This window comes from Fundulus heteroclitus, chromosome 2 (genome assembly GCF_011125445.2).
Source record: "Fundulus heteroclitus isolate FHET01 chromosome 2, MU-UCD_Fhet_4.1, whole genome shotgun sequence".
Classification (NCBI taxonomy): Eukaryota; Metazoa; Chordata; class Actinopteri; order Cyprinodontiformes; family Fundulidae; genus Fundulus; species Fundulus heteroclitus.
Window position 1 is genome coordinate 30,918,162 of NC_046362.1, and position 25,684 is coordinate 30,943,845.

General features: G+C 41.4%; 2 protein-coding genes across 4 annotated transcripts; one reads left to right on the forward strand and one right to left on the reverse strand.

Moving 5' to 3' along the window:
• Nucleotides 1-224: 224 nt before the first annotated feature.
• fam169b (family with sequence similarity 169 member B) lies at nucleotides 225-9,017 on the reverse strand. 3 transcript variants are annotated; one of them, XM_021318953.2, is made up of 8 exons: nucleotides 8,770-8,932; nucleotides 7,735-7,848; nucleotides 5,186-5,288; nucleotides 5,018-5,103; nucleotides 4,096-4,261; nucleotides 3,274-3,456; nucleotides 1,222-1,367; nucleotides 225-954 (listed from the first exon to the last, which is right to left on the reverse strand). In XM_021318953.2, the coding sequence occupies exons 2-8, from the start codon at nucleotides 7,843-7,845 to the stop codon at nucleotides 667-669; spliced, it is 1,083 nt and encodes a 360-aa protein (XP_021174628.2). In that variant the 5' UTR covers nucleotides 7,846-7,848; nucleotides 8,770-8,932; the 3' UTR covers nucleotides 225-666. The 3 variants fall into 3 exon arrangements, with proteins under 3 accessions (XP_021174628.2, XP_012723045.2, XP_021174630.2); XM_012867591.3 differs by lacking the exon at nucleotides 8,770-8,932 and adding an exon at nucleotides 8,948-9,017 and having other exon boundaries at nucleotides 226-954; XM_021318955.2 differs by lacking the exon at nucleotides 8,770-8,932 and adding an exon at nucleotides 8,948-9,017 and having other exon boundaries at nucleotides 754-974.
• A 970-nt stretch (nucleotides 9,018-9,987) lies between these two features.
• ldhd (lactate dehydrogenase D) lies at nucleotides 9,988-21,084 on the forward strand. Its single transcript, XM_012867584.3, has 11 exons — nucleotides 9,988-10,153; nucleotides 12,073-12,185; nucleotides 12,311-12,452; nucleotides 12,682-12,823; nucleotides 14,184-14,343; nucleotides 14,420-14,619; nucleotides 14,772-14,900; nucleotides 15,071-15,198; nucleotides 15,968-16,058; nucleotides 17,923-18,034; nucleotides 20,450-21,084. The coding sequence occupies exons 1-11, from the start codon at nucleotides 10,061-10,063 to the stop codon at nucleotides 20,628-20,630; spliced, it is 1,491 nt and encodes a 496-aa protein (XP_012723038.2). The 5' UTR covers nucleotides 9,988-10,060; the 3' UTR covers nucleotides 20,631-21,084.
• Nucleotides 21,085-25,684: the final 4,600 nt, after the last annotated feature.

The following is a 25,684-nucleotide window of genomic DNA, read 5'->3' on the forward strand; positions in this document are numbered from 1 at the left end:
GAGTGAAGACAGAAATTGGCAGCAGTAGTTCAAACCAAGACATGATGGGAAAGAAGAGTAGACAAAAATGCCAACTTTTCTATATCAGTGTGGAATGAAAGACTCAGATCAGAGCAACTTATTCTAACACAAATTGGAACTTTATTTTTTAAATGACGGGACAGGAATTAAAGCAATCTTTAGACGCACTTTTACAACAAAGTGACCAAAGAGCTTCAGAGGTCAAACAAACCAAACATCTGTGGACCTGAGGATTACAGATTTGGTTAATTCAGAAAGTGTTGAAGCAGAGGAGAACTTTCTTTCATCTGAAAAAGGGAAAAAGAAGAGATGGAAAGTATAATTCTACTATTTCTAAATGATTTCTCTTACTCCTGCAGATCTAAAAAGTACTAAATTCAAGTGCAAGCAGTGGGAACCCCGTTTAAGAGTGTCCTAAAAGTGTGACACTAAATGACTAAATTAAAACCTTACCTGTATAAAATCTGTATAAAGAAGCATAAAGTAACCCATGAGGAATAAAATCACCACAGGATGAACAGAAATTGGACCAGAGGAACTCCAAAGAAGCTAAAACCTTATAGCTGAATTGAGTGAAAGCGAAATGCAGAGAGCACATGAACAGCTCCTTCTGGAGTCTGATGTTGCACAACGACTTTGTGTTTTTTAGTCGTCTACAGATGTTCTCCTGGCTCTTTTGGACCTTTTTTGCATCTCTCCTGTGTTTTCTCTTCTGGGCTTCTTTGATCGAATTTTTCCCCCCACGTTTCGGGGCCTGTCGGGAAATTTAAAATCCAGAACATCGGCGTGGGCTGCAGAGCTACATCCTTTCCCGGAGGTACCGCTGCTCGGGGAGCTTCCTTCCTGGTTCATGTCACAGAGCCGAGAGGAGGCCGTCGCCAGGGGAGCGTTCGAGTTACAGGTGCTAACCGAGGCCAGGGCAGCTCCCCCCGTCTGCGGATGGACAGAGACGGCTTTAAAAAATAAAAAATAAAAACACGCCCGTTATTCATTATAATTCAATTTCCATTTTCTTGTTATCGCAAACCCCTCCCATCATTCTTCATAATCAGCTCATGTACAACACGCGTTTAGAAAGTGCTCCCAGGGTTCTTTATTCATTTGATTCCTGGAAGATCTTGTACAAAGCTAAATTAACCTCTTTGTGCCATTACTTTTACAATAATCGGGGTAAGATCAAAGTATTACTGTTTTACACACAATCCCTGGTGCCAGCTGCTCAGACGCGTAGAAACCGAGCTGAATGTTGAGCCAGATGTTTCTTCTCTGAGTCCAGCCTCCTGGCGCCTCTACCTCGTACAGACGCTCCCGATGCTCCTCGTGCTGCTGCAGAAACCTCCTGATCACTGAGCATCCACAAAAAAAGAAGGTAAAATCATGTTTAATGTTCAGCAGTAGGCTCTAAAAAATAGTCCGTTCATTTTTTTACTTGTTTTTTTCTTTTTCTCTAGAGTCGTTTTTGTGTTTCCGCTTCCCACACCTGGTAAAGAAAACGGCGTTGCTCTGGTGCGAACTCCGCAGTGAGCACGTCCAACAGAAATCTATGACCGCATTAATTGCCTCGTGACCTCCTGGCCCAGCAGAATTACACATTCATGCACGTTTGACTACAAAAATGAGGCAGGACTTTCTGGGAAGTGCTGCAAACGCATGCTGGATTAACCGGTGATGGGGTACAGCGCGGGTGTCAAGCTCCAGTCCTCGAGGTCCGGCAACTTTAAATGTGTCCCTGGTCCAACACACCTCAATCAAAAGGCTGAATTACCTTCTCGGTATGCAGTCAAGTTCTCCAGAGTCCGGCTAATGAGCTGATTATTGGACTCAGACGTGTTGAAGCAGAGACACATAAAAGTTGCAGGACACTAGCCCTCGAGGACTAGAGTTTGGCACCCCTGAATTACAGGAAGAGACGTCGGCCATTTTAAAACAACGCATGGCTGAATCCGTTTCACCGGCAGAGAGAAAGACCAACCAAGCAGAAGGTGAGCCTCTAGATCAGAAGACTGATGCCGTTGTACCTGATTGAGGTGATAAACATCCTCAAGACCTTCTACAGAAGCACCATAGAGAGCATTCTGACCAGCTGTCTCTCTGTGTGGTGTGGAGGCTGCAGTGCCTCCGACTGGAAGAATGTGAGGAGAGTGGCGAGGACAGCAGATGGGATCATCCGGGCTCCTCTTCTCTCCATCAAGGACCTTTCATCACAGCGCTGTGTGTCCCGAGCCCATAACATCATCAGGGACCCCTAACACCCCCACCATGGACTGTTCTCCCTGCTGCCTTCTGGGAAGAGGTTCCGCAGCTTCCGCTGTAGGACCACCAGGTTCTGCAAAAGCTTTTTCCCTGTGGCCATCAGACTGTTGAACTGCTAGTAATGCTGAAGCCATTTCAATTGTTTACACAAATCGCTGCTGCATCTTTATCCTGAAACTGCTGCAATGAACTGTGATTTTTTTTTCAAGCTGTATGCCAACGAAATTTGGTTCCGTACGCACTTTGTGCTAAAATGACAATAAAGTTGTCTAAGTCTAAGTGTCTGAGTCTTTAACAAAAAACTGTACTCTGGGGATGTCTCACCTGCCAGAACCCAACTGGAGGTAAAACTTGTGAACTCAGCTCCTCACATGTTCTGTGAGAGGCCTGGGCCAGTCGATATGAAGGTGCGTTCCCACTGAACGCGAACGCAGCACGCCGAGCGACAGATTTAGATGATACCTCTACGCGCAGGTGTGACTCGGGAGCAAAGTGACCCAAAGCGAGGCCACGGAGGAGTTGCTAGGGATGCAAAAGGCACGATTTTGGCAATTAAAGCGAAGCCATGTGAACGCCCCTTAATACAGAGAGACAGAGGCAAACCATAAACATGTCAGTCACAGCCTGACAACGACTGGGCATCACTTGTAAGAACATGATCAGACCAGTCATGAGAACAGGGGAGTCTCCAAAAAGTTAAAGCTCCTCTGTTTGGGTCACTGGTTTATGACATTGTTGTTACATACTGTGATGAAATCTGGGCCAGGAGTGAATGACAGACAATGGCAAATGATGCATTAATGAAGGGCAAATAAAATAATTACTTTGTATTTTTGTAGTCATACTCACATTAATAAAATACACTTGCAACTAACTTATAATCTAGTCAGTGCAACAGTAGAAGATTCAATGAAATAATACATTTTTCTGCCTAATGTGGCAAAAAAACCAACAGACTTTCTCCTCCAACAGATTAAGACCATAAATAAACCTGCCAACCTGCCGCCATGCTGGACGATAAGGGGGAGCTGACTCCGAGGAAGTCCTCTGAGGAGAACGAGGAGCAGAAGTCATGCAGGATCTGAAGGCCGAAGCCTCTCCTCCTGCAGCTTGGCCTCACCAGCACGGTGTCCAGGACGGGCAGCAGGTAGCAGCGGCTGCTCCAGCTGTCACAGAGTTTGCCTGAAACGGCAGGGGGGGAGGACGGCTTTACTCTGACCCGAACACAGGTCGTCTCATTTCAGTGGAACGTCTTTTCCAACAACAAGCTTAAATATATGCTTTAGGTCAACTCCAAAGACTTAGTTTAAATAGCAGCAAAAGTTAGCTTTACAAAGCATTGACTGATTGAGTGGGCCTGAATACAAATCCAGACCAAAGTTGTTGAAAACTGAAAACAATGACTCGTTTTCCTTCCAGTTCCCCAATTATGACCTACTTTGCACTGGTCTATCTGATAACGTAGAAATTTGATGTAACATTACAAAAGTCTAATAAGAATAGATGCATTTTTTCCCTCATTACAAGCCAGTTTGAGAGGAGCGCTTTTCAAAAGGCTCACTTTATCAGATCCACTTTAACAGATTAGACCTTCCACCTGGCTGCTTGAAAGTCTGATACTTGTGAAAAAAAAGAGGTGGTTAAAAACTTTAGCAGAGTACTGTATCTTTAAAGCTCAGATGACATATGTTCTTCCATTTTAGCATTTCAAATGTTTGTAAACTGACCAGCTGAACTCCCTGAAATGGAAATCCTCTTTTTAAGGTTGGCAGGAATAGCTTCATTAACGGTAACGGACCGGGCTTCTTCCGGCCGCCCCACCTTTGTGTTTGACGGAGTAGAAGCCGACCGCCTGTCCGTCCTCCCACAGCACTTTGCAGCTCTCTGTGCGTGGGTGCGGGGAGAACGACACCTCTCCGTGTGACTGAGGCCTCTCCACCACCCGGCTGAGCAGGAACACGATCAGACGCTCCGTAACTGACTGCACCTGTGGACGACGTGCCGACTCAACAAATCTGTTTCTCTAGTGAACCGAAGGACAATTAATACTATTTAAAAATGTATTTAAAAAAAATTATTATCAAATATGTTCAATTTGACTTTTTTTGCTAACTTTCCCAAAACCAGACTGGCCTTTAAGTGACTTTGTTATAATTTTTGCCTTGTGATAACCGGACTCCTTAATGCTTGAAATCCGCAAGTGGCTTGTTAACAGAACCAGAGTTTTCATTCCCCATTATTCATGACTCTGCCTGAATTGTATCAGAACACTTCACTCATGGAGCAGAAAGGGTATTTGTCAAAGAAAAAACTTTTCCCCAGTGGTCTGACAGCCATTCTTGCATTTCTTGCATAGTCTGTCTGTCTGTGATGTTTTTTTCTCTGATAACCGTCTTTGTCCAAACGCATCTACCTCAACCAGTTTGCAAATATGCTCACATCCATCTACTGCCAGTGTTTCCTTCTGTACAACTCTGTATGGCAAGTCCTCTGCAGAAGCCAGCATGTCCTGGAGCTTGCTGGACACCATAAAATATTCTCTTTTCCTGTAACTAAAACTCTGGTCTTGAAGTTCTTGACGATTTAGAATAACTGTCAATTATGCCACAAATCTAACACAGGGAAGGTAGAGGACACAGCCAAAAGGTGTGGAAGAAGGTGCTTTGGTCTGATGGGACCAAAGTTTACCTTTTGAATATTGTGCATCAGAGAGAAAGTTTAATATTTTTATGATTTCACTTACTGGCTGCAAGCCACTTCTGGATTTACTGGAGGTCCGTAGCACGTCGTCCAATCGCCACCACTTCTCATGCAGGTATAAAGCCAAGACTAGACGGTATCAAAACGTCAAGAGTTAGTCTCAGTCTCATATGGCAGTTTTAGTGAAAACTGTGTGTTTATACCTCCGTACCTTGTGTTGGATCATGAGGAGGATGAAGCGCCAACACAGTACAGTCGGGGTGGTCGTCCTCAAACAGGTGGAACTGGCTGACGTTGGCTGGTGTTATGGCGCTCTGAGCGAAGAACGAGATAACGACAAGGGAATTCAGGTTAAATATCACATTTTGTAACAGGAAGTAAAGGACAATTAGATGCGGCTCTGACTATAATTTGTCTTAGGAAGTTTTCGTTTTTCATTATTATTGTTATATTCCATTGCCTCTGGCTTTCCTGACAGTTTGATGTCTTTTTAGCCATTAGTCCAACATTCCTGGTGGCTCTGCTTCGTAGGATGGAGCCTGGGGATGCACCATTTAACCTTTCCACTTGAACTGAGATCCAGATTGTTTTCTAGTAATTTCATTGAGTTGAAATTGCCTTTCCTACAGAAAAGTGTCATGATTTGGGTTTGCTTATGGTTTTTGTTTGTTATTTGATCAATTACTTCACTCTGCTGCCTTAAGTTCAGTTTCTGTTTTAGGTTCTGTCTTAGTTTTTGAATAGGTTGGGTTTTATTGTGGTTTGATATTGTTTTATATTATTAGTTTATCTGGCCTGCTCCGACCATTTCTGTCACCAGTCTTAATTCAGTTCACCTGCCAGCATTCTTCCACCCTGTCACTCCCGTTCTCCAGTCACCATCGTATCAGCTTCAGTTTACCCCTAAGCACTTCCCTGTTCCTGATTAGCTCCACCCATGCCAGTAAGTAGTTTCACTCCATTCACCTGATCACTCCCTTACTTATACCTGCCTCTGCCCCCTGCAATCTGCCACATCATTGTTTGTTTTTACAATCCCTTATCGGTGAGTCTTGTCCAGCATTCCCTGTTCCACGTTTGTTTGCCTGTTTAACTGACCACTGCTTGAGTTTATTCTGCCCGCCTGTTTCCTGATCAGACCTATCTTTGGATTTTTGAGTTAGCCTGTCCTCTGTTTTGTAGATAGTTTCATCTGTGACTGCTTTTTGTTATTTTTGGTTATTGGACACATTCTTCCCCTTGTTGGCCTGATGCCGTTTTTGTTTTTGCATTTTTGTAAATAAATGTTCTTTCACCTAACCTCTGCTTGTCTGGTTGAATACTGGGTCCATCTGTCTCTGGTTCATGACAAAAAGTTGGAATCAGGCATGGACAGGCTATCTGGCATAGTGGGCAATGGGCCAACGGCCATTCACAGACCGGCCCGGGCTGTCATAATTTCATCAAAAAAGGATTTCAAAATAAATGTATTTACTGTCCCACGAGCAGGGAGGTCAGAAAAGCTACTAACAGTTTGGGAAGAAGTAGCCAAAAAGCAGGGCTAGCAGATGCAGGAGATTGAATTAAGAATCTATTATTATTATTATTATTATGAAGCTATGATCTCTCCATTTGTGTAAAGATTATTTAAACTATAAATTTACTGATCCCTGCTCTTTATTTTCTTTGTCTGCCTGTCGCTGCAGCTCTGTCGCTCTCTCTCTTTTTTTTTTTTCTCCAACATCCTCATTTTGTTTTTTCATACTTTCAGGCGCCACTTCGAGGAGCTTGTTATTCAACATGGATGTATGGTCTTACTCTTGGCCTAATTGTCTAATTTGTATAAACAACATATTTAAAAGTGGAAAGACATTACTAGCAGTGTTTTTTCTGAACTTTAGTTAAATTTTTTGAAACATAATGCGCAGCTACATCCTCTGCGTGCCTCTGCATATCGTATAACTATCAGGGTGGGCCAGCATGGCCAAAAAAATGCCGGGGTCATTCTTTGGTCCCAGTGCAGCCCTGGCTGGGAGGCACTTTGCTTGGTGTCCAGACGCATTATTCTCCCTAAAATTTACTTCGCCATCACAAACCCTACTTTTGGACTGTTGGAGAAGGACTCCACTTGTGCAATAGCATAGATAAAGGCCGCCATCTACAGCTTGACCTCATCATTAGCTGTGCAAATGTTCATGTTTTTGTTAGTTTAGCGTCTCAAGGTGTAGATCCCTTTCCCTTCAGTTGGATTGTACGAGGGCACTGACAGCGGTTCAAACCTCTTCTGACGGTTTGTCTTTAAGTTGTTCTGTGCCGTTTTCCCTGTTTTCAAAGATGCCCCATAATCCCCTTTTACAACCTGAACATTTTGTCTGTACTAGCTCTAAACTTTAGACCCGTGAACATCCTTTTTGCCACAGTCTGGGCAGTTTTTAAAGCAGTCTCCATTGTCTGTTTTGTTGCCAGGTGTCGCAGCAAGCGTTCCTGCCTAAAAGTAATGAAAATGATAAAACAATGTCATTGCCAGTCAATCTTTTTGCTTTTAAATTTAAAACTTTATAATCATCCATAGTTACATATATGTTTTCTGTTACTTTTTTGTTGATGCTGCTCTATCATTATTTATCTCGCTATATTTGAAGCTAACAGTCCCAATGTTATATAAAAGTTTGTAATTAATGTATTGTAAAGTGTGTACAGGAAAATAAAACAATTAATTAGAAGTAGAATAGATGACAATAAATTGCTATTAATGACAGGAATCAGAAGGCGTTATCCTACCTTTTCAGATGTCTCATTGCTGGGAGGCGTTGCGTTCAGGGACGCCAGGTAATTCTCAGATGCGGATGTCAGCTCAGTGTCGTCCACAGATGGCAGATCAACAGGATACATGGCCTTTACAGGGGGGAAATGTGTCAGGTGTCAAACATTCATCCTGACATTTGGGCGTTTTGGACACTTTTAAAGCTGAAATCTTTGATGAAGCTCAGACTTCAACAAGTTTTATTTGTACACTTAAGTTATATCAACACTGCAATACTAAAGGCTGATAACGTGATCTAAAAATTACATCAGAGATAGATCCTCAGAAATAATGCCAGGTTAATCATTCTCACATTTGGTTTTTAGCGTTATTTGGTTGCAGAGGTGGGTAGTAACTAGTTACATTTACTCAGTTACATTGACAGTAGTAACTTTTTGACCAAAATGTACTTTTAGGAGTAGTTTTACTGTGCTGTACTATTTACTTTTACTTGAGTCATATTATTACTCAAGTATCACTACTCTTACTTGAGTAAAATTTCTGGCTACTCTACTGACTGTGAGTAACTTCATGAATAAAGAACAGACTCATTTAAAAATGCACCAGAGACAAAAACCTAGAGTTTATGTTAAAGTGAGACTTCTTATTTGTACACAAGCTTTGTTTTTTTAATGTTATTTTCTATCTGCTGAGCTCATTGAACCATTTGGGGGTCAAATTAACTTACAGTAAACAGTAGATATTGTCAGTGGAAGTACTTTCCACTGTTCTAACATACTGCCTTTTGTCTTTAAAATACCATAATTTCCACATACCTTTATATTTTTTTCTGTCCATTACATAATTTTTAAATGTTAAATCATCAGCTGTTATGATTAGTTACTCAGTACTTGAATAGACTTCTTATTAAATACTTTTTTTTTTTTACTCTTGAGTCATTTCTTGGCTGACAACTTTTTACTTTAACGTAAAAATACGTTGTGCTATTCTTACTTGAGTCCAATGTTTGCTACTCTACCCACCTCTGCTTGGTAAGTTGTAGTGTTTCTCACATGAAGGTCGTGATTTCTAGGTGTGTTGTTGTTGTTCCCAGAAAACAGCCGTGCGTCTTAAAACAGCGATTGCAACGAAAACGACACGTCACCACGTCATGACAGATCGTCTCACCCAAAGATAGCAATAATACACATTCCATAAAAACATACTCTGACCCGAGAAGGTTTGTACTACCTGTTGGGTAAGTTGCCTAAACTTTGATCCCACCTTTGTGTCCGTATCCTTGACCTACAGCGCCATCTACAGACGAAAAACAACAGGGTTCTCAATTGATGACCGGAAGCTCAAACAGGGGTTTTCAAAATAAAATTAGATATTTTGCAGAAATCTTTTTTTTTTTTTTTTTTTTTTATCTCCTGGCTTTATTTGCCAAAAAAATAAGAAAAATTGAAAAGATAACATTTTAAATAAAATGAGCCCATACTATCCACTTGTTTTTAACCGGTTTCTATCTGAGATTTATTCCTGTTACAATGGAATATTTAGCTGCCTTTAGACCCAGACTGTTATTTACGGGACTTCTGAAGCCAAGTCCTTGCACTGAAATCTATTTCAGTATGAGGGATTGCTGCAAATCCATCAACAATGCAGACGACTGTCCACTGTGGCTCTACGCTCATTCAGGAGGAGTGAATGCTGTTTGTCAAGACTTGATGCAATCCACTGGGTTTCCTTAGATAGGAAACTTTTTGACCAATCTGTCTGTATGATTTGATTGAATTTGACTTTGTAAAGTGCCTTGAGATGACATGTGTTGTCACTAACTGAATTGAAAACACTGAATTTGGCTGTACTGTATTATAGCAAGAATATAATTGGATTGCATATTTTGATTGCTTATTTGTTCATATGACTGGTTATTTGAACTGCACCTGGATGTTTTGTAAAGTGCTTTAAGATAACATTTGTTGTTAATTGGAGTGGCACAAATACTGTTGAATCAGAACCCAATTACCAGATATTGAATAAGAAATGCAGCCAAATTCAAGAGGCAATTATTTGCATTCCATTTTAATCTTATACACAGGATCTGGCGCATTGGAAGCAGACTATAAAAACATGAATTAATAGTCTAAACGTGTGTCATCTTTAAACTTGTTGAATTTTTTAGCAGGGTTTAATGAGACAAAAATAAAAAAAAAAGTAATCAAGGTGGCGCGGAAGGTCTGACTGGTGCTTTATTTTATTTTGAAAACAGTTAGCGGAAGTGTTTCTGTGTGTTATTTATTATTTTGAACCAATCAAGCCAGGGGCCGTGCTCCACAGTTAGCACAACGCAGTTTAACGATGTTCTTCGTTATGACACCGAGCCGCAGGCTGCTGTCTCTCCGGCGGAGCCTCGTTCATTGTCGCGGCGTTAGCGTAGAAAACACCGGCAGGGTACGTTGTTACGTTTTGTTTTCCGCTCGGTTCAATGGAAGGTCGTGGGCAAAGTGAACACAGGGGGTTAGAGACACAGCTGGAGTTGGAGGCAGTATACATATCTAAACATGAAACGGAACATTAATTATTCAGCGTGGTTAATGCATTATTCTCTCCATTTGTGAACTATTTAGACAGCTTGCTCTAGTTTTGCCCCGACCTGATACTTTTAACAGCATCAATAATTTCCGGCAAGCGATCTCTCATCCTGAAAAAACATACTATTGTATCTGCTGCGCTTTTGCTCCTGCCGGCCACCGTAGGCTCAACAACGATTATGTTGGTGAGGCGCGGGTTCGAGTACCGACCATTGCACATTAGTTTTTGAAGCAGCAGAGTTACTGAAATTTTGATATCTAGACTTTATGTTTCATTTGGAAATTAAACTTATCCAGCAGCTGTAACCAGCCAATGTCAAAAAATTAAACCTGAACTAAAAGACAGTCAAGAATATAGTTTTCCCTGACTTCACTTCACTAGCGTCCATCCATCATAAAACATTGGTAACGCCATGTGCAATTCTTATTATTAAGTTAAATGTCAGGAATAGGTGCGAGGATTTGATTGAGGTAAGGATCGTAAATTACAAGGGATTATAAATGAAATGCAAAAACATTGTCATTCCATTTCTGCCAGAAGTTACTGAGCAATTCAGGAGAATTTTCTCCAAACGCAACATACCAGTAAATTTCAAACCTAATAACACTCTTAGACAAAAATTGGTTCATCCCAAAGACAGAACAGCCAAACCACAGCTGAGCGCCGTTGTGTCTGCGATCCAATGCACCAAGAACTGCTCAGACTCCTACATTAGAGAAACTAAACAACAGCTAAATAGATTCATGGAGCAGCACAGGAAGGCCAGCAGCTCGGGGCAGGATTCAGCAGTTCACCTGCACCTCAAGAACAAAGGACACTATTTTTACGACAATGATGTCCAGATTTTGGACAGGGAGAATAATAGGTTTGAATAGGGAGAAAAATGGTTTGAAATATGGTAAATGGCTTGTACGTATAGCGCTTTACATTACAGCCAGTCATTCTCACACACACATTCACTGACAGAAGCGACTGACAGAAGCGAGGCTGCCATACCTTAGTGAAAAGAGAAAAGCCATCACTAAACAGAGAGAGAGGATTGCGTTTCCAACTCCCCAGAGTGTACAACTCGGTCTTAAAATTCATTCCAAAGAGATTACTTCAGCAGTCTCATCATGATTCAGGTGACCAAGTACTCCACTCACACCAAGCAATCACTTCTAACGACCCAGGATAGTGATGGTGGGTCATTGATTTGCATCTGACTTAGAATGAGCCTAGGAGGATGGGCCTCCATGTCCTTAAAAACAGCAGCGCTACAACAGCAGGTTGCTCAAGTTCGAGACACCAGATCTGACAAATTACCTACTTGAGGAGTTTCAGCCAGGCTTCAGAGCTCATCATAACACTGAAACAGCTCTGGTGAAGGCCACTAATGATATTCTCATGGCCTCAGATAATTAACTTGTGTCTGTACTTGTCCTGTTAGATCTCAGTGTTGTATTTGATACAGTTGATCACAATATTCTCCTACAAAGACTTGAGCATACTGTAGGGACTAAGGGGAAAGCATTAGGCAGATTTAAATCTTATCTATTGGACAGATTTCAGTTTTTTCTTCAAACTTTAGGGTCACTTGTGGAGTACCACAGGATTCAGTCCTTGGACCAGTTCTCTTTATTATATATATATATATATATATATATATATATATATATATATATATATATATATATATATATAGAGAGAGAGAGAGATAGATATATATATATAGATATAATATCTTTTAAACACAGATATGAGATATGAAGATGTACTGTGTGTGTGTGTTTGTACAGAAGGCTGCTGTGGACAGGGTTCTCTCTGCATTCAGGTCTATCTGTGGTGAGGATGGCGTCTCTCTGGGTGAAGCCATCAGAGAGCAACATGGCAAAGATGAATCGGTACACAGGTGAGACGTTCTCTATTTACTAAACCAAATCGAATGTTACACGCAGCGGCTTAACAAAAATCACGTGTTCAATTCAGTGAAGGTTTGTGATCGGGTGATAAGAAACTTACGTCGCTTCTCTCTAGATGTCGGCCCCCAGACGTGGTGGTGTTCCCACACTGTGTGGAGGAGGTCAGCGCCCTAGCCAAAGTCTGCCATGACAACAACCTTCCCATCATCCCTTTTGGCACCGGGACCGGTTTGGAAGGAGGGGTCGGTGCTGTGAAGGTGAGAGAATGTCAGTCGATACTTGCACCATGAAGGAAAACCCTAAAAAAATTAAAAATAACAGCGGACAAGAAATTAAAGTTTCTGTTTTCAAGGGAACCTTCAGTTGTGTTTTGGTTTTAATAATTAAATGTACAACTACGTCTGAAAAAAACAAGCCAGAAAAATAAATCGAAACTGTACAATTTTAAGGCAAAAATGACCTTATCTGTGTAATTCCTTTCTTTAGGGTGGCGTCTGCTTCAGTTTGAGGAACATGGAACAGATCCTGGACCTTCACCCAGAGGACTTTGATGTGACCGTTGAGCCTGGTGTGACCCGGAAAGCCCTTAATTCCCACCTGCGAGACACAGGCCTCTGGTTCCCTGTAGGTCAGTCACACATTTTCCCAGTTTATACTGTTTTTCTTAAAAAGATGAGCCACATTTGAATAGTAGCCTGGTAATTACATTCTAACTTCTGCTTGGCTCTATGCTGTTATTGATGTTGGTAAAGCTCTTAGCAAGATTAAAGTTATCTTGAGCGTGTTGTTAAGGGCTGCACGTTGGTAGCACTGTTGTAAGAAGGTCCTGGCTTGGAATACCGTTCTGGGTTTTTTTCTGCATGGAGTTTGCACGTTCTCCCTGTGAATGAGTGGGTCCTGTCCGGTTCTCCGGCTTCTTCCACAGTCCAAAAACATGACTCTTTGGTTAATTTGTCTCTCCAAATTGCCCTTAGCTATGACTCTGTGTGTGCACAGTTGTTTGTCCCGTGCGTCTCTATGTTGCCCTGTAACATAGAGACCATCCGAACATCACAGCAGAAATCGAGACTTATCAGACCAGGCAACATTTTTCCAATCTTCTGTTGTTCAGTTTTGGTGAGCCTGTACGAATTGTAGCCTCCAGTTTGCTGTTCTTAGATGACCAGGTGTGGTCATCTGCTGCTGTAGCCCATCCGCTTTAAGGGTTGACGTGTTGTGCGTTGAGAGATGCATACCTGCATACCTTGGTTGTGACCAGTGGCTATTTGAGTTACTGTTGCCTTTCTATCAGCTTGAACCTGGCCATTCTTCTCTGACCTCTGACACCAATGAGGCATTTGTGCCCACAGAACTGCCGCTCACTGGATATTCTCTCTTTTTTGGACCATTCTCTGTAAACTCTAGAGATGGTTGTGTGTGATGGTTTCTTCCCCATTCTGAAGCTCCGTTTGAACAGCAGCAGATCGTCTGCAGGCCTGAATGCATTAAGTTGCTGCCATGTGATTGGCTGATTAGAAATTTGTGTTAACGAGCAGTTGTACAGGGGTATCTAATAAAGTGGCTGGTGAGTGTACGCAAAAGCCACTATGAGACTGATGTCACTGCAGAAATAACACACCCCGCCCTGACACAGTTAAACTCTGTGAATTCCACACCCTTCATCCCAATACGTATGCACAGTTCATGTCAGTCCATCAATAGCAACACATTTTAGGAAAAGTTTGACAGTGCATACCCATCAAGATGACAAAAAGTGTAACAGCAGCTTCAGGTTTTTGTTGCGTACTTAGATTTTGTCTGTTTAATTTTGGCTTGATCTTTGTTTGAATAATAACAACATGGTGGAATCTGTAATGTTTGGTATGCCTGCGGTTGGATTTAAACATTTTCAGAAGCTGGTAAATGCCCGATGAAATGCACGCGGAGGTCTAAATAATAAGCTGGTCACTGGCAGCCTAGCAGTCTTGCTCTTTGGTTCCTTGTTTCAGATCCTGGAGCCGACGCGTCCCTGTGTGGTATGGCCGCCACCAGTGCGTCAGGGACCAACGCCGTGCGTTACGGGACCATGAGAGAAAACGTCATGAACCTCGAGGTGGTTTTGTCCGATGGAACCGTCATACATACAGCCGGGAAAGGCAGGCGCCCCAGGTACGGCGTCAGGTGTCAGACACACGCCGGAGCTGTCGCTTGTTGTGCTCGCATTGTCTTAATATTTTGTTTTCAGGAAAACGTCTGCAGGGTACAACTTAACAAACCTGTTTGTGGGCTCAGAGGGCACGTTGGGGATTATTACCAAGACGACGTTACGGCTGTACGGCATCCCAGAGGCCATGGTGTCGGCCGTCTGCTCTTTTCCCTCAGTCCAGGCTGCCGTAGACAGCACTGTGCAGATCCTACAGGCTGGAATCCCCATCGCTCGTATCGGTGAGGACAGAACAAGGAAACCGCAAACTGTTTAAAAGTAATGTTTCATGGAAGTGTGAAACGTTGGTTCGTAACGTCGGCCAGTTAAAAGTCTACATCTACAACATATGGAACTGCTCAAATTATTGTGAGATGTGTTTATGTGCTTTCAGAGTTTCTGGATGATGTGATGATTGATGCGTGCAACAAGTTCAGCTCCCTGTCCTACCCCGTTGCCCCGACTCTGTTCCTGGAGTTCCACGGCTCAGAACGCAGCCTGGAAGAACAAGTCACCATGGCTGGTGTGTGAACGTAGTAAACGAGAACGTCTTCTCTGACATTTGCTGTTAGTGTCTAGGTTCTCACTGCTTCAAATGTCCCGTCTGTAGTGACTGAAAACTGGGGCTGCCCATGTGATGTGATTTAAACGATTAAAACAAAACACTAACGGCCTGCGTGTGTGTTTCTGCAGAGGAGATCACGCAGAGTAACGGAGGGTCAGACTTCCAGTGGGCCCGAGATACTGAAACTAGGAACCGGCTGTGGAAAGCGCGCCATGACGCCTGGTACGCCGCGCAGGCACTCAGGCCGGGCAGCAAGGTAAAACTAAAAGCGGGTTTGGTTTCGTGAAAAAGAAAATGTGATCATGGAAACTGAGCTACTTCAGCAGAATCTCCCCTTGAAAAACAGTTTTGTCTCCATCCCCCCGCCTGCATAGACATGGGTGGGTTCATTCGGAGAAAAGATGGACTCCCAGGGACACAAACCTTCCTAAAGTGTTTAAAAATTACTGGAACTTTTTTTATGACATCAATTAAATTAATTAAACAGGATGGATCCGCACTCCAACAAACAATTGGGTCTGCAGAGAGCATCACTGGAGCGGACCTTCCCTCCATCCAGGACGTGTACAGGTCCAGGGTCAGGAAAGGGGCTGCTAACATCTCTGCAGACCCCTCACATCCTGCGCACAAATTGTTCAGACGTTTACCTTCATGTCGACGCCACAGAGTGCTGTTTACTAAAAGCAGCCGCCACAGAGACGGTTTCTACCCCAGCGTGTCCATCTGATGAACAGTCAGAGTTCCCAGATCAGTACCATGCATGTTTGCACCAATCCAACCATGACTTCCTCTTTTTTTGAAAATGTTTATATTCATAACGACAAGAAAAGTATTTCCATTTGCTTTTGTTTTTATGTTTTTGGTGGCACTAGGGACCAAAGCTGCGGCAAACTGTTACCCCTTCGGGGAGCTTATGTGTCTCCCTTTATTCGTGGTTTGACTTTTTAAAATCACAACAGACAGCTGCTTCAAGCCAATCCAATACTGTGACCTTATCTTTCTTTTGTGTGTGTGTGTTTTTTAAGGCTTACTCCACAGATGTGTGTGTCCCTCTGTCACGACTTCCTCAGATTATCGTGGAGACGAAGAAGGACCTGCTGGAGAGCCGGCTGACTGGTGAGTGAGGGACATGGGGAAGAACCACTGGTGTTTTAGTGATTTTGGCAAAGCAAAGTGATGTTTATTCATATTTAGTTGTATTACTTACTCTATTCTATTTCACAATTGTCTATTGTTTCGACAACAAACTTTGATAGATTTTGTGTTAGACCAAAAAAAAAAGTTTCACATAGTGGGAGAAAGTGCTTTTCAAACTTTTTTCATTTTTACAACTGATTAGGGCTGGTTGATAATTTATTAAAACAATATATATCTCTCGATAGACGTATATCGATGATAGGAAAAAAGGGTCAATAAAAACTTCAATAGAATATCAATTTTCCTTCCTTTTGCATTCTATCCATGTAGGGTAATAATACAGTCAATACATCCTCCCAACCAATCACAAACGCAGACCCAGGATCATGCCGTCACCAAGCTCCGCCCCCTTCAAAGAGTTCAGAGAGAACGCGTCCTTTTTTCTTTTTTAAAAACTTGCAGATTTGGTAAAAAGTTGGTTGACTAAAAGGTTTAGTTTGTGTGTTCTGTATCTAAAAATAGATCGCTAAACCACAGCATAAAATGGTCAGGGCTGCACTTAAAATGCATGTTGTTAATTTGTTGATAATTATTGATATTGTTCAATATGATTTCTATTTTAACTATATGCTTTTTTGTCTATATCGTCCAGCCCTACAACTGATCTATGAAATATGTGGCATACATATGTTTTCAGCTTCTCTTTACCAATATGAAAACGTTTTGAAAATGTTTCTCGACTAAAAATCTTTAAAAGTGTGACATCAAAATGTAATAATCCTTGGAAATGGAAATAGTGAGGTATCCCTCTTATCAATAAACTGCTGGCAGCGCACAGCAACAGGCGGTGGAAGGGTGCTGCTTATTTATTTATTCTTCAAACAGTCAATGAAAACTCTGTTCACTCCAGCACTTCCTTGGGAAACTCATTAAAAAGTCTTATAACCATGAAAAAAGATCTAAAACAAAATGTTTTTCACATTTTTGAAGCCACAACTGTTTCTAAAATCTTGTTATACCTTGATACATGTAACAGGCCCACGAATAGTGGCGGCAGTATCATTTGGAGATCAGCAATCCTGGAAAAAAACCCGTTAGTCTGCAAAAAGCCTTTCAACAGCACAACATATGTTGAGATCAAAGCATATGCATGACTTTGAATGGTCTAGTCAAAGTCCAGGTCTAAATCTAACTGGAACAATGACGTTCACAGAAGCTTTGCATCCAGACGGACAGAGCTTGAGCTATTTTCCAAAGAATGGGCACTAAATGTCAGTCTTTCTGCAAATTTGTAAAAAATAAAATAAAAATAAACAAAAGATTAAAATCTTAACATTTCACATGTATTCAACTAATTATGTTAGACAAAAGAATCCCAAGAATCATTGAAGGTGACAATATGTGAAAAAGTGCACATGGTGTGAATACTTAAATACTTAAAGTAACCATACACTTTCATGGCTTATTAAGTTTTAGATTTCAGGCTTGGAAAATTCTTAATTGAACCAGTAAATTAAATCATAACAGTTTAACAGACCTTATCCCACCTTACCTCCCATTATATGCTAAAAGTTTGTTTCCAAAGAACCCCGGTTAAACTGTTTTATTCATCCTCTGATTAGATATCAAAGCTGCTGATAGGATTTATTATTCATTGAAAGCCTTTGGTGTGATTTTATCCCGAATTAATCACATTGTATTTTTTGTGCGTGTTAAACATGTCTCAGATAAATGACCATGATGAAATCAACAATAGCAAATCCATCTTACATAAATTGTGTCCAAAATAATAAATCCATCGTGCCTTTTTTCGCTTCGTGGAAATAAACATGCTCTGTTTCAGGTCCTATTGCAGGTCATGTCGGTGACGGCAACTTCCACTGTCTGATGGTTGTGGATCCAGACGATTTGGACGAGCAGCACCGGGTCCACCTGTTCGCAGAGAGGCTGGCCAGGTAATCTTTCTCTGAGGGCTCAACCAAACCCGCAGGCACGCCTACAAACACAGGTGGTCGGAAGTTTGAATTTATTGCAGATTTAACGTACAGATTCCCAAAAAATGATGTAAGCTCGACAAATTTAGATCTACGCAAGATGAAAATAAAGAAAACTGGTTGGTATCTGCAGAACCAACGGAGGAACCAAGCTTTAAGTCTGTGATGATCTAGAAGAAAATTGATCACGTTTGCCACAGTGAGCCCAGTTTTACGTCACCACGGACTGAGAGAAGCCCCTGCTCCAAGCTTCTTTGAGATTTGGACTGGCCAAACGCCTTATAGAGAAAAGTTTTACGGTCAGACATGACAAAATATTCAGGTGTTTCGCCATTATGACAAGAGTTATGTTGAAGAAGTCAAGTCAACCTAAGAACACTGACGGTGAAGCATGGTAGTGGCAAAATCAACCTGTGGGTCTGTTTTGCCACCAGTGGTGCTGTTGCATTGCAGAGTTTATGGACTAATCCATATAATCCATAAGGAGACCTACCTGCAAATTCTTCTGCTTAACCTCAAATGGCAAGGTAATCCCAAATTCATGACAGACTGGTTTTTGAAGTTGTTGAAGCAGGCTAACATCACGCTTCTTGAATGTCCTTCGCCCGATTTTAACCTCGACCCTTTTAAATATTTGTGAATCATGATTGAAAGCCGGATTTGTGTCAGAAAACCCTGGAAACTAATTCAATAAACTACAAATTGTACCAAGAGGAGTGGCCGAACATTTCATGTATTCAAAGGGTTAACCAATAGCAACTGACTCAAACTTAATTGAAATATAAACGCAGAATTATGCTAGCAGCTTGGTAGGGAACCACAATCTGAATATTAGCGCAGATGTCTGCATATATTTGAGTCTATGTGGACTAAAGACAATCCACAATAAACTTCAAGGTACTTGTGTACCAAATTCTTGTTTTTAAATGTCTTTGCTGTTGCACGTCGTTCAGTCATTCCTTGGTAAAAGAATTTTAAAATAAATCACGAGTCATTTTTGTAATGCTGTCCATAAACTTCTGACTGGACCGACATTTTATAATCAGAATCTGTTTATAAAATAATTCATTGTTCTTTATAACAAATAATTCATTGTTCTTTATAACAGTTCTTTAATCAAGATCCATATAAAGTGCATGTATCTGATGGCTAAATGCCAACACAATTAATGAGACTAATAAGAAGGCTTTGGGACTCAAATGACAGTGAGAGCCATTATCCACCAATGGAGACAGACAAATCTAACAGTAGTGAAGCTTCCCAGGAGTGGCTGGTCTACCAAAATTACTCCAACTCATCAAGGTGGTCACAATAGAGCCCAGAACAACCTACCCTGTGTCAGGTGCATCTGACGGGGCAAACATGGCGTCCCTGGAAGAGATCCTAGGTGAAAACCACTGCTGACCATAAAGAACACACAAAGCTCTCGCATTCTCCTCACATCTTGATGATCCAAAAGATGTTTGGAACATAAAAGTCGGGACCTTTTGGAAGGTGCTGCATCTAATAAAAACCAAGCGGAGCATTTCAGAAAGAGAGACTTATACCCCCAATCAAACATACCAATGGTAGAGTGATGGTCTTGAGCTTTCTTGTTTAGCTTTAAGACCTGGAGAACTTGCTTTTTATTTGATAGAACCGTGAATTCTGCTGTCTAACAGAATCTGCTGAAGGAGAATCTCCAACCACCATTTTATGACCTAAAATTGGGTTGTGGAGCTCGACTAACCTGGCCAACCAGACTGATGATGTGTAGCTCTCTACGTTCTGCACATTATCAGGCTGGGACTGCTCCCATTGAATCTGTTCAGTGAAAGAAGAGACATTCAGCAGAACTCTCCGAGCTGACTAGTGCCCGCCTACCAAAGGTTGGTTTTAGCAAATCACGGTATTGAATGAAGATGTCGTAAGCAGGAGGCTGCCGTGTTTATTTTGGTTCGGCTGTGGGCTCTGCAGCTGCGATGTGATTGGCCCGAACCGCTTGAGGCGGGAGCGGGACAAGATGGGATTCTCGTGTGTTTGTGAACCCTGCGAGAATTCAGCTTGCAGGCAAGATTATAGCAGGACAATGATTCAAAGGACACTAGAAAGTCCACCTAAAAATGGCTAAAAAGGGTTTTTATGAGCGGCCTAGTCAAAGTCTGGACTTGAATCTAATCGTGATGCTGCGGCATGAGCTGAAACAAAATTTTCATGCTAGAAACCCCTCCAATAGGGTTAAATTAAACCGTTTCATGAAAGAAGAGTGGGACTAAGCTTATAAGATGGACCATCTTGAAAAATAAAATATAAAAAGTGAATCTATGTTTCTTGTTTATATTATTGATAAGGCCTTAATATGTGTAAGTCTCTGAGTTTCTCTTTGTTGTTCCGCAGGCGGGCGCTGGCCCTGGACGGTACTTGTACAGGAGAGCATGGAGTCGGGTTAGGAAAGAGAGCGCTGCTTTGCGAAGAGGTGGGACCTCTGGCCATCCAGGTCATGCAGGGGCTCAAGGACAGCCTCGATCCAAAGAACCTGATGAATCCTGGGAAAATCCTCCTAAACGGAGGGTTCTAAACTGAACTCTTTTTACAGGGATTAGAGCTCGACACGAGATTGGAGTGAAAATCTAGTAGGTTGTGAGCGTAGCTGTGCATCAGAAATGCAATTAAAGGAATAAAACGCTATGATTTAGTGCCGCCATACTTTCTGTTTGATGCCATGGCGTCTGGAAGGACAAAAAGTATTGAAGCTATTTTTTTTTAACTTTGAATGCTTTAAATTATGGAAATGTGATGCAAAATTGTGTTTGAATTGATTGTATTAATGTTGCTGAGGACATCCAGGAAAAGCCTTACCAACGTTTGTAGTATGTTAGTACCTTTGTGAATTGTTCAGTTCACTTCTGAAACGGTTTTTAAAAATGTCACACCGGCTTCATATTTTGGTCCTGCTCACTGATGCTTGAAGTTTTCACAAAGTTTTGTTTCATTTGCCAAATAGATTAATTAAACACAGTGATGTTCTTCAAGCTGTTTTTTTCTGTTAATTTTGATGATTTTGTCTTGTAGCTGATGAAACCCCAGAAAATGTGAATATTAGACCAATAAAACAGATATTTAACACAACAACGTCTGCCTTCTCAAATATATTTCCATGTACTGTGTAGCATAAACTGTCAGGACTTGGGACTCTTTCTGCATGAGTTATTGCATCAATGCAGCATGGCATGGAGTTCATCTGTACCTCAGCTGTAGTGTTCAGGATGCAGAGGTTGCTTTAATAGAGGCCTTCAGGTCATCTCCGTTGTTTGCTCTGATATCTCTCATCTTCCTCTTGACAGTGACCCATAGACCATCACTGGACAATCAAGCACAGTTATAGGATCCTTTATTGAGATATTCCTACTTTTGGCAATTTCTGCAAGTCCCTGCTGAAGAATCAAATGGGCAAGTGGTGGTGGTCCAGCTCAGGATCGTCCATGCCTTCTGGAAGTCTGAATCCAAACCCAAGAGTGGAGTTTGCCTGCGCTGCAGTACTCTGCTCCACCACATGGTGTCAGCATCGCCTCCTGTGGGACAAATTCCGTCAGCCATGTGTCTCCCATCAGAAGATGCACATAATAAAATCTTATTCCTGCAGCACTGCTTCCTTGGATGTTGGTACGGCAGCTAAATGGACATTAGTAATGAGACAGTTGTTCTAAAAAACAAAACCAGTTTAAGGGCTTTTATATAATCTTTGTGGAATATTGAATTTGTCTCTCAGTTTATAGATAGTTTGTTTTTACGACTGATATTGATTTATAAACGCTCCCAGCAGCCGTGCATACAGACAGACATAGATCACTGAATGGACTATCTTGATGAAGTCCTAGGGTACAAATGTCTCCCTAAGAGACATAAAACGTCCTAAATTGAGCATTAAGTGGTACAAATGGACCCAAGAGGAATAAATCAGAATCAGCCACATAGATCAACTATAGACACATTAATGTCTCAAGCGACTTGTAAACTCAGAGATTAAATTGAATATTTGATTGGAATATGGACAATAGGGTTCCAAGAAGAAAGGAAAGTGGGAATTAAGCTGGCCAATATATATATATATATATATATATATATATATATATATATATATATATATATATATATATATATATATATATATAAAGGACCTTAAAGTTTTTAAAGATGCCATAATAGAAAAAGTTTGAAAAAGATCCACCGTTATCTACTGCAATCACAAAATCAAACCGAAAGATCAGAGACAGACAAAAAACAAGTTTTTTATTTTTATTTTCTATTCTTCCAATCAACCCTTTTCCCGAAACCAGATCCAATCAGTTCTGATATGTTTAAGCAACAGAGAAAATGCAGCAAAGTTCTGACAACTGACCTGAAAGATGCATCCTCCTTCAGCAACAGTATAGTTACAAAATGCAAAGTTTTTTCGTTCTGTAACTGAAGATCTACAGCAGGGGTGTCCAAAGTGCGGCATGAGGGCCATTCTTGTCCCCTGGAATTATTTTGTGTGGCCCCGAACCGCAGTTTAAGAGGTTTTAAAGATTCCTCCGCAGCCTCACTTACTGAGGACGAGGTAATCATGTTTAGGAGGATGCCAATGATTTTATTTTTAATAGAATCCATTTTATTTATGAAGAATCCCATAAAGTCATTACTGCTAAGAGCTAAGGGAATGGATGGATCAAGAACTTAAACAAATTGGGGCCTTGGTACAGGCTTCTGGTAACAAAGTGCCTAAAGACAAAGAGTTCAACATTTGAAGTTTGGAACCTTCTTAATTAAGTCTTAATAATTATTATGTCAGAATGAGGTGGTTTAAACAAGCAAGAAAACTTAACTCTGAAATGATCAGGGACTGGAAGAAAAACTTTCAGTAACCTCCACAAAGCCTAAAAAACCCAGATGTACTTTAAAAAAGATACATGAAAGTAACCGAAGGATGATTTCTGCACAACAAAGCAGGATAAATCTATGTTTTTTTTTTTTTTCTCTGTCTTGCTCTTAAATTTATATGACACCCTGCTTGAGCGGATTGTGTTTGGTTTATTTGAGTCTGTGAGTGTGATTACATGCCTGAGCAGCAGAGAGTGGACCATTTATAGGCCTGCTGTTGTTACGGCAGGACAGGACAGATTAACAACTTCTGTGTGACAGCAAGGACTTCACAAAAGCTTACCTTATTGGGTAGGAAACGAAGACAACTGCATGAGCCTTAAATGTCGGGAAACGCTCCGCCCGACGCGTAGAAACCAGAAGATGAGACCAAGAAATTTCAAACCTAACATATCAGAAAATCAAGTCATGTTGAGGGGAAATTTTATATTTAGGTTAGTGGGGGTGGGGGGTATTATTCCGGTAACCGATCAATAATCACAGAGAGAAAGAGAGCAGAGAGTTATTCACATTTTTCATGTTACAACCACAAACAGTGACAGAGTTGGCAGCACTGTTCCCTTGCAGCAAAAAAGGGTCCTGGGTGTGAATCCCAGCCTGGGGTCTTGTGGTTCTGTGGATGTGTTGGTTCCCTTTGGGTTTCCTCCCACAGTCCAAAACCATGACCATCAGGTTAATGGGTCTCTCTTAATTGCGCTTAGGTGTTGGTGTGTGAGCAGTGAAGAAGTCCGTGGTCACTCTGGAGCTGCAGAACCTCATACCTCAGGTATGGAGAACCTGGCAACAAATATGGAATTTAGAAGGTGCTTAGAAGTCCAGTTTACAGCGTGTCACAAGCCGTGCAGAGGATGAAGCCAAAATTTGGAAGAGTGTGATGTGGTCAGATGAGACCAAAATTGATCTTTTTGAGCTTAATGCAAAATGATACATCTGGAACAAAAGCTAATGCTGTTTGTCATCCTGGACACGCCTTCACTGTAATGAAACTTGGTGGTAGCATCATGATTCTGTGGGAAGGTTTTTGTCATCAGGAACAAGGAAGCTGGTCAGAGATGATGGGAAGGTGGGTGGGGGGGGGGGGGGGGGGGGGGGGGGGCTAAACACAGGTCCATTCTGGGGGAAAACCCTTCAAGGGCAGCTTCCAGCAGGACATCAACCTAAACACACAGCCAGAGTGACAGCTGAAGGGTTCAGGTCAAAGTATTTTCAGCATTCAAACGACCCTGTTAACGTCGACACCTAAATCCATTCAGGAATCTGAGGTAAGCCTTGAAAATTTATCTTCTTCATTGGCGCTCTCCATCATCTTTGAGCTGCTTTAAAAAGAAGAACATTTTAATGTTTAGATGTGCAAAGCTGACAGACCTAAAGACTTCTAAAGATTGTTCTACAAAGGAAAGCAAATACACATCAGACTTAAAAAAAACATAGGCTCCATCTGAATACCTTTAAGTATAGCTTCTAGCTCCTTTACCTTAGCCTTTCATGGGGTCAACAGTAAGAAATTTATCGTGGGTAGGAAACATTTGGACTGCTGGAGGTTTTCCTCCCTGTTAAAGGGGAGTTTTCCTCTCCACTGTCGCTTCATGCATGCTCAGTATGAGGGATTGCTGCAAAGCCATCAACAATGCAGACGACTGTCCACTGTGGCTCTACGCTCTTTCAGGAGGAGTGAACGCTGCTTGACAATGACCCCATGCTATCTGATTGGTTTCCTTAGATGGAAAACTTTTTGACCAATCTGCCTGGAGGATTTGACTGAATTTGATTTTGTAACGTGCCTTGAGATGACGTGTGGTCAGTTGTCATAAAATGAATAAAATTTAATTGAAAATTTTAAAATAATTGAACTGCACTGCTGTGCCGATTTCGGACAGCATTTAACTCCATTACGTGAGAGAAACGCCCATGGATGATGAAAGTCCAATCCGGGCCTGCTGCCTTCCAAAAAACATGAATTACAAAGTGCGCTCTCTTCTCTACGGCCATCTGTGTTAATTTCCGTGGGGTGGGCTGAGCTTATACATCATGTCATGCAAAGGATTGTGGAGTTCCTTATAGCTCCTCAGCGCCAGTAAGGGACATCACGAGGTTCCTATACTAAATTAGCATACAGGCTCCTTTTCCTACCTCCTTCTTCACTGACTGCTCTATTCGGACAGGACTTATCATGGCGACCGCTGACACACTTCTTTGGCTAAAGAGCCAAAAAACGTTTTTGGATGGAGCCCTAGTTTTCCTTCTAAAATCATACTTTTAAAATCAGGCACTACTCGTTCTTTTATATCATGTAAAATTCAGATAAAACACAATAAAATTGTAATTGTAATTTGAAATGATGTGAAAATATATTCTTGTGTGAATACTTTTACAAACCCCTATGATAAATAACGTAAGGATTTGAGCTTCATAAATGAGATCATTGGTTGTTTCTCTTGTCTGATTGAGTTTTTTTTTCTCAGACAGGCTTTTCCTTTAACCTCAGGGCTTAAAAATTCTAAACAAAATCTAATAGTTTTATTTGTTTACTGTTTTTACCAGAAATCTACAGTCTGTTAGGCATCAATAAGTCAATCTGTTTGTTGTTGCATCAACAAACATTGTTGAGTGTTGATGAGACTGAATAATTGTTCGGTAGCTGAAGTACTTGTTAAATGCAGCCCTGTGGACAGTAATTACTCAAGGACCAGAATGGATATCAAATTAATTATT

Excerpts from the sequence above, each read along its gene's own strand:
- fam169b (XM_021318953.2), bottom strand. The coding sequence starts at position 7,845 with ATGTATCCTGTTGATCTGCCATCTGTGGACGACACTGAGCTGACATCC. Across the intron at positions 3,457-4,095 it reads CTACTCCGTCAAACACAAAG|GCAAACTCTGTGACAGCTGG; the intron begins GTGGGGCGGCCG and ends CTGCCGTTTCAG. Across the intron at positions 1,368-3,273 it reads ATCGTCCAGCATGGCGGCAG|TGATCAGGAGGTTTCTGCAG; the intron begins GTTGGCAGGTTT and ends GTGGATGCTCAG.
- ldhd (XM_012867584.3), top strand. The coding sequence starts at position 10,061 with ATGTTCTTCGTTATGACACCGAGCCGCAGGCTGCTGTCTCTCCGGCGG. Across the intron at positions 12,186-12,310 it reads AAAGATGAATCGGTACACAG|ATGTCGGCCCCCAGACGTGG; the intron begins GTGAGACGTTCT and ends GCTTCTCTCTAG. Across the intron at positions 12,453-12,681 it reads GAGGGGTCGGTGCTGTGAAG|GGTGGCGTCTGCTTCAGTTT; the intron begins GTGAGAGAATGT and ends TCCTTTCTTTAG.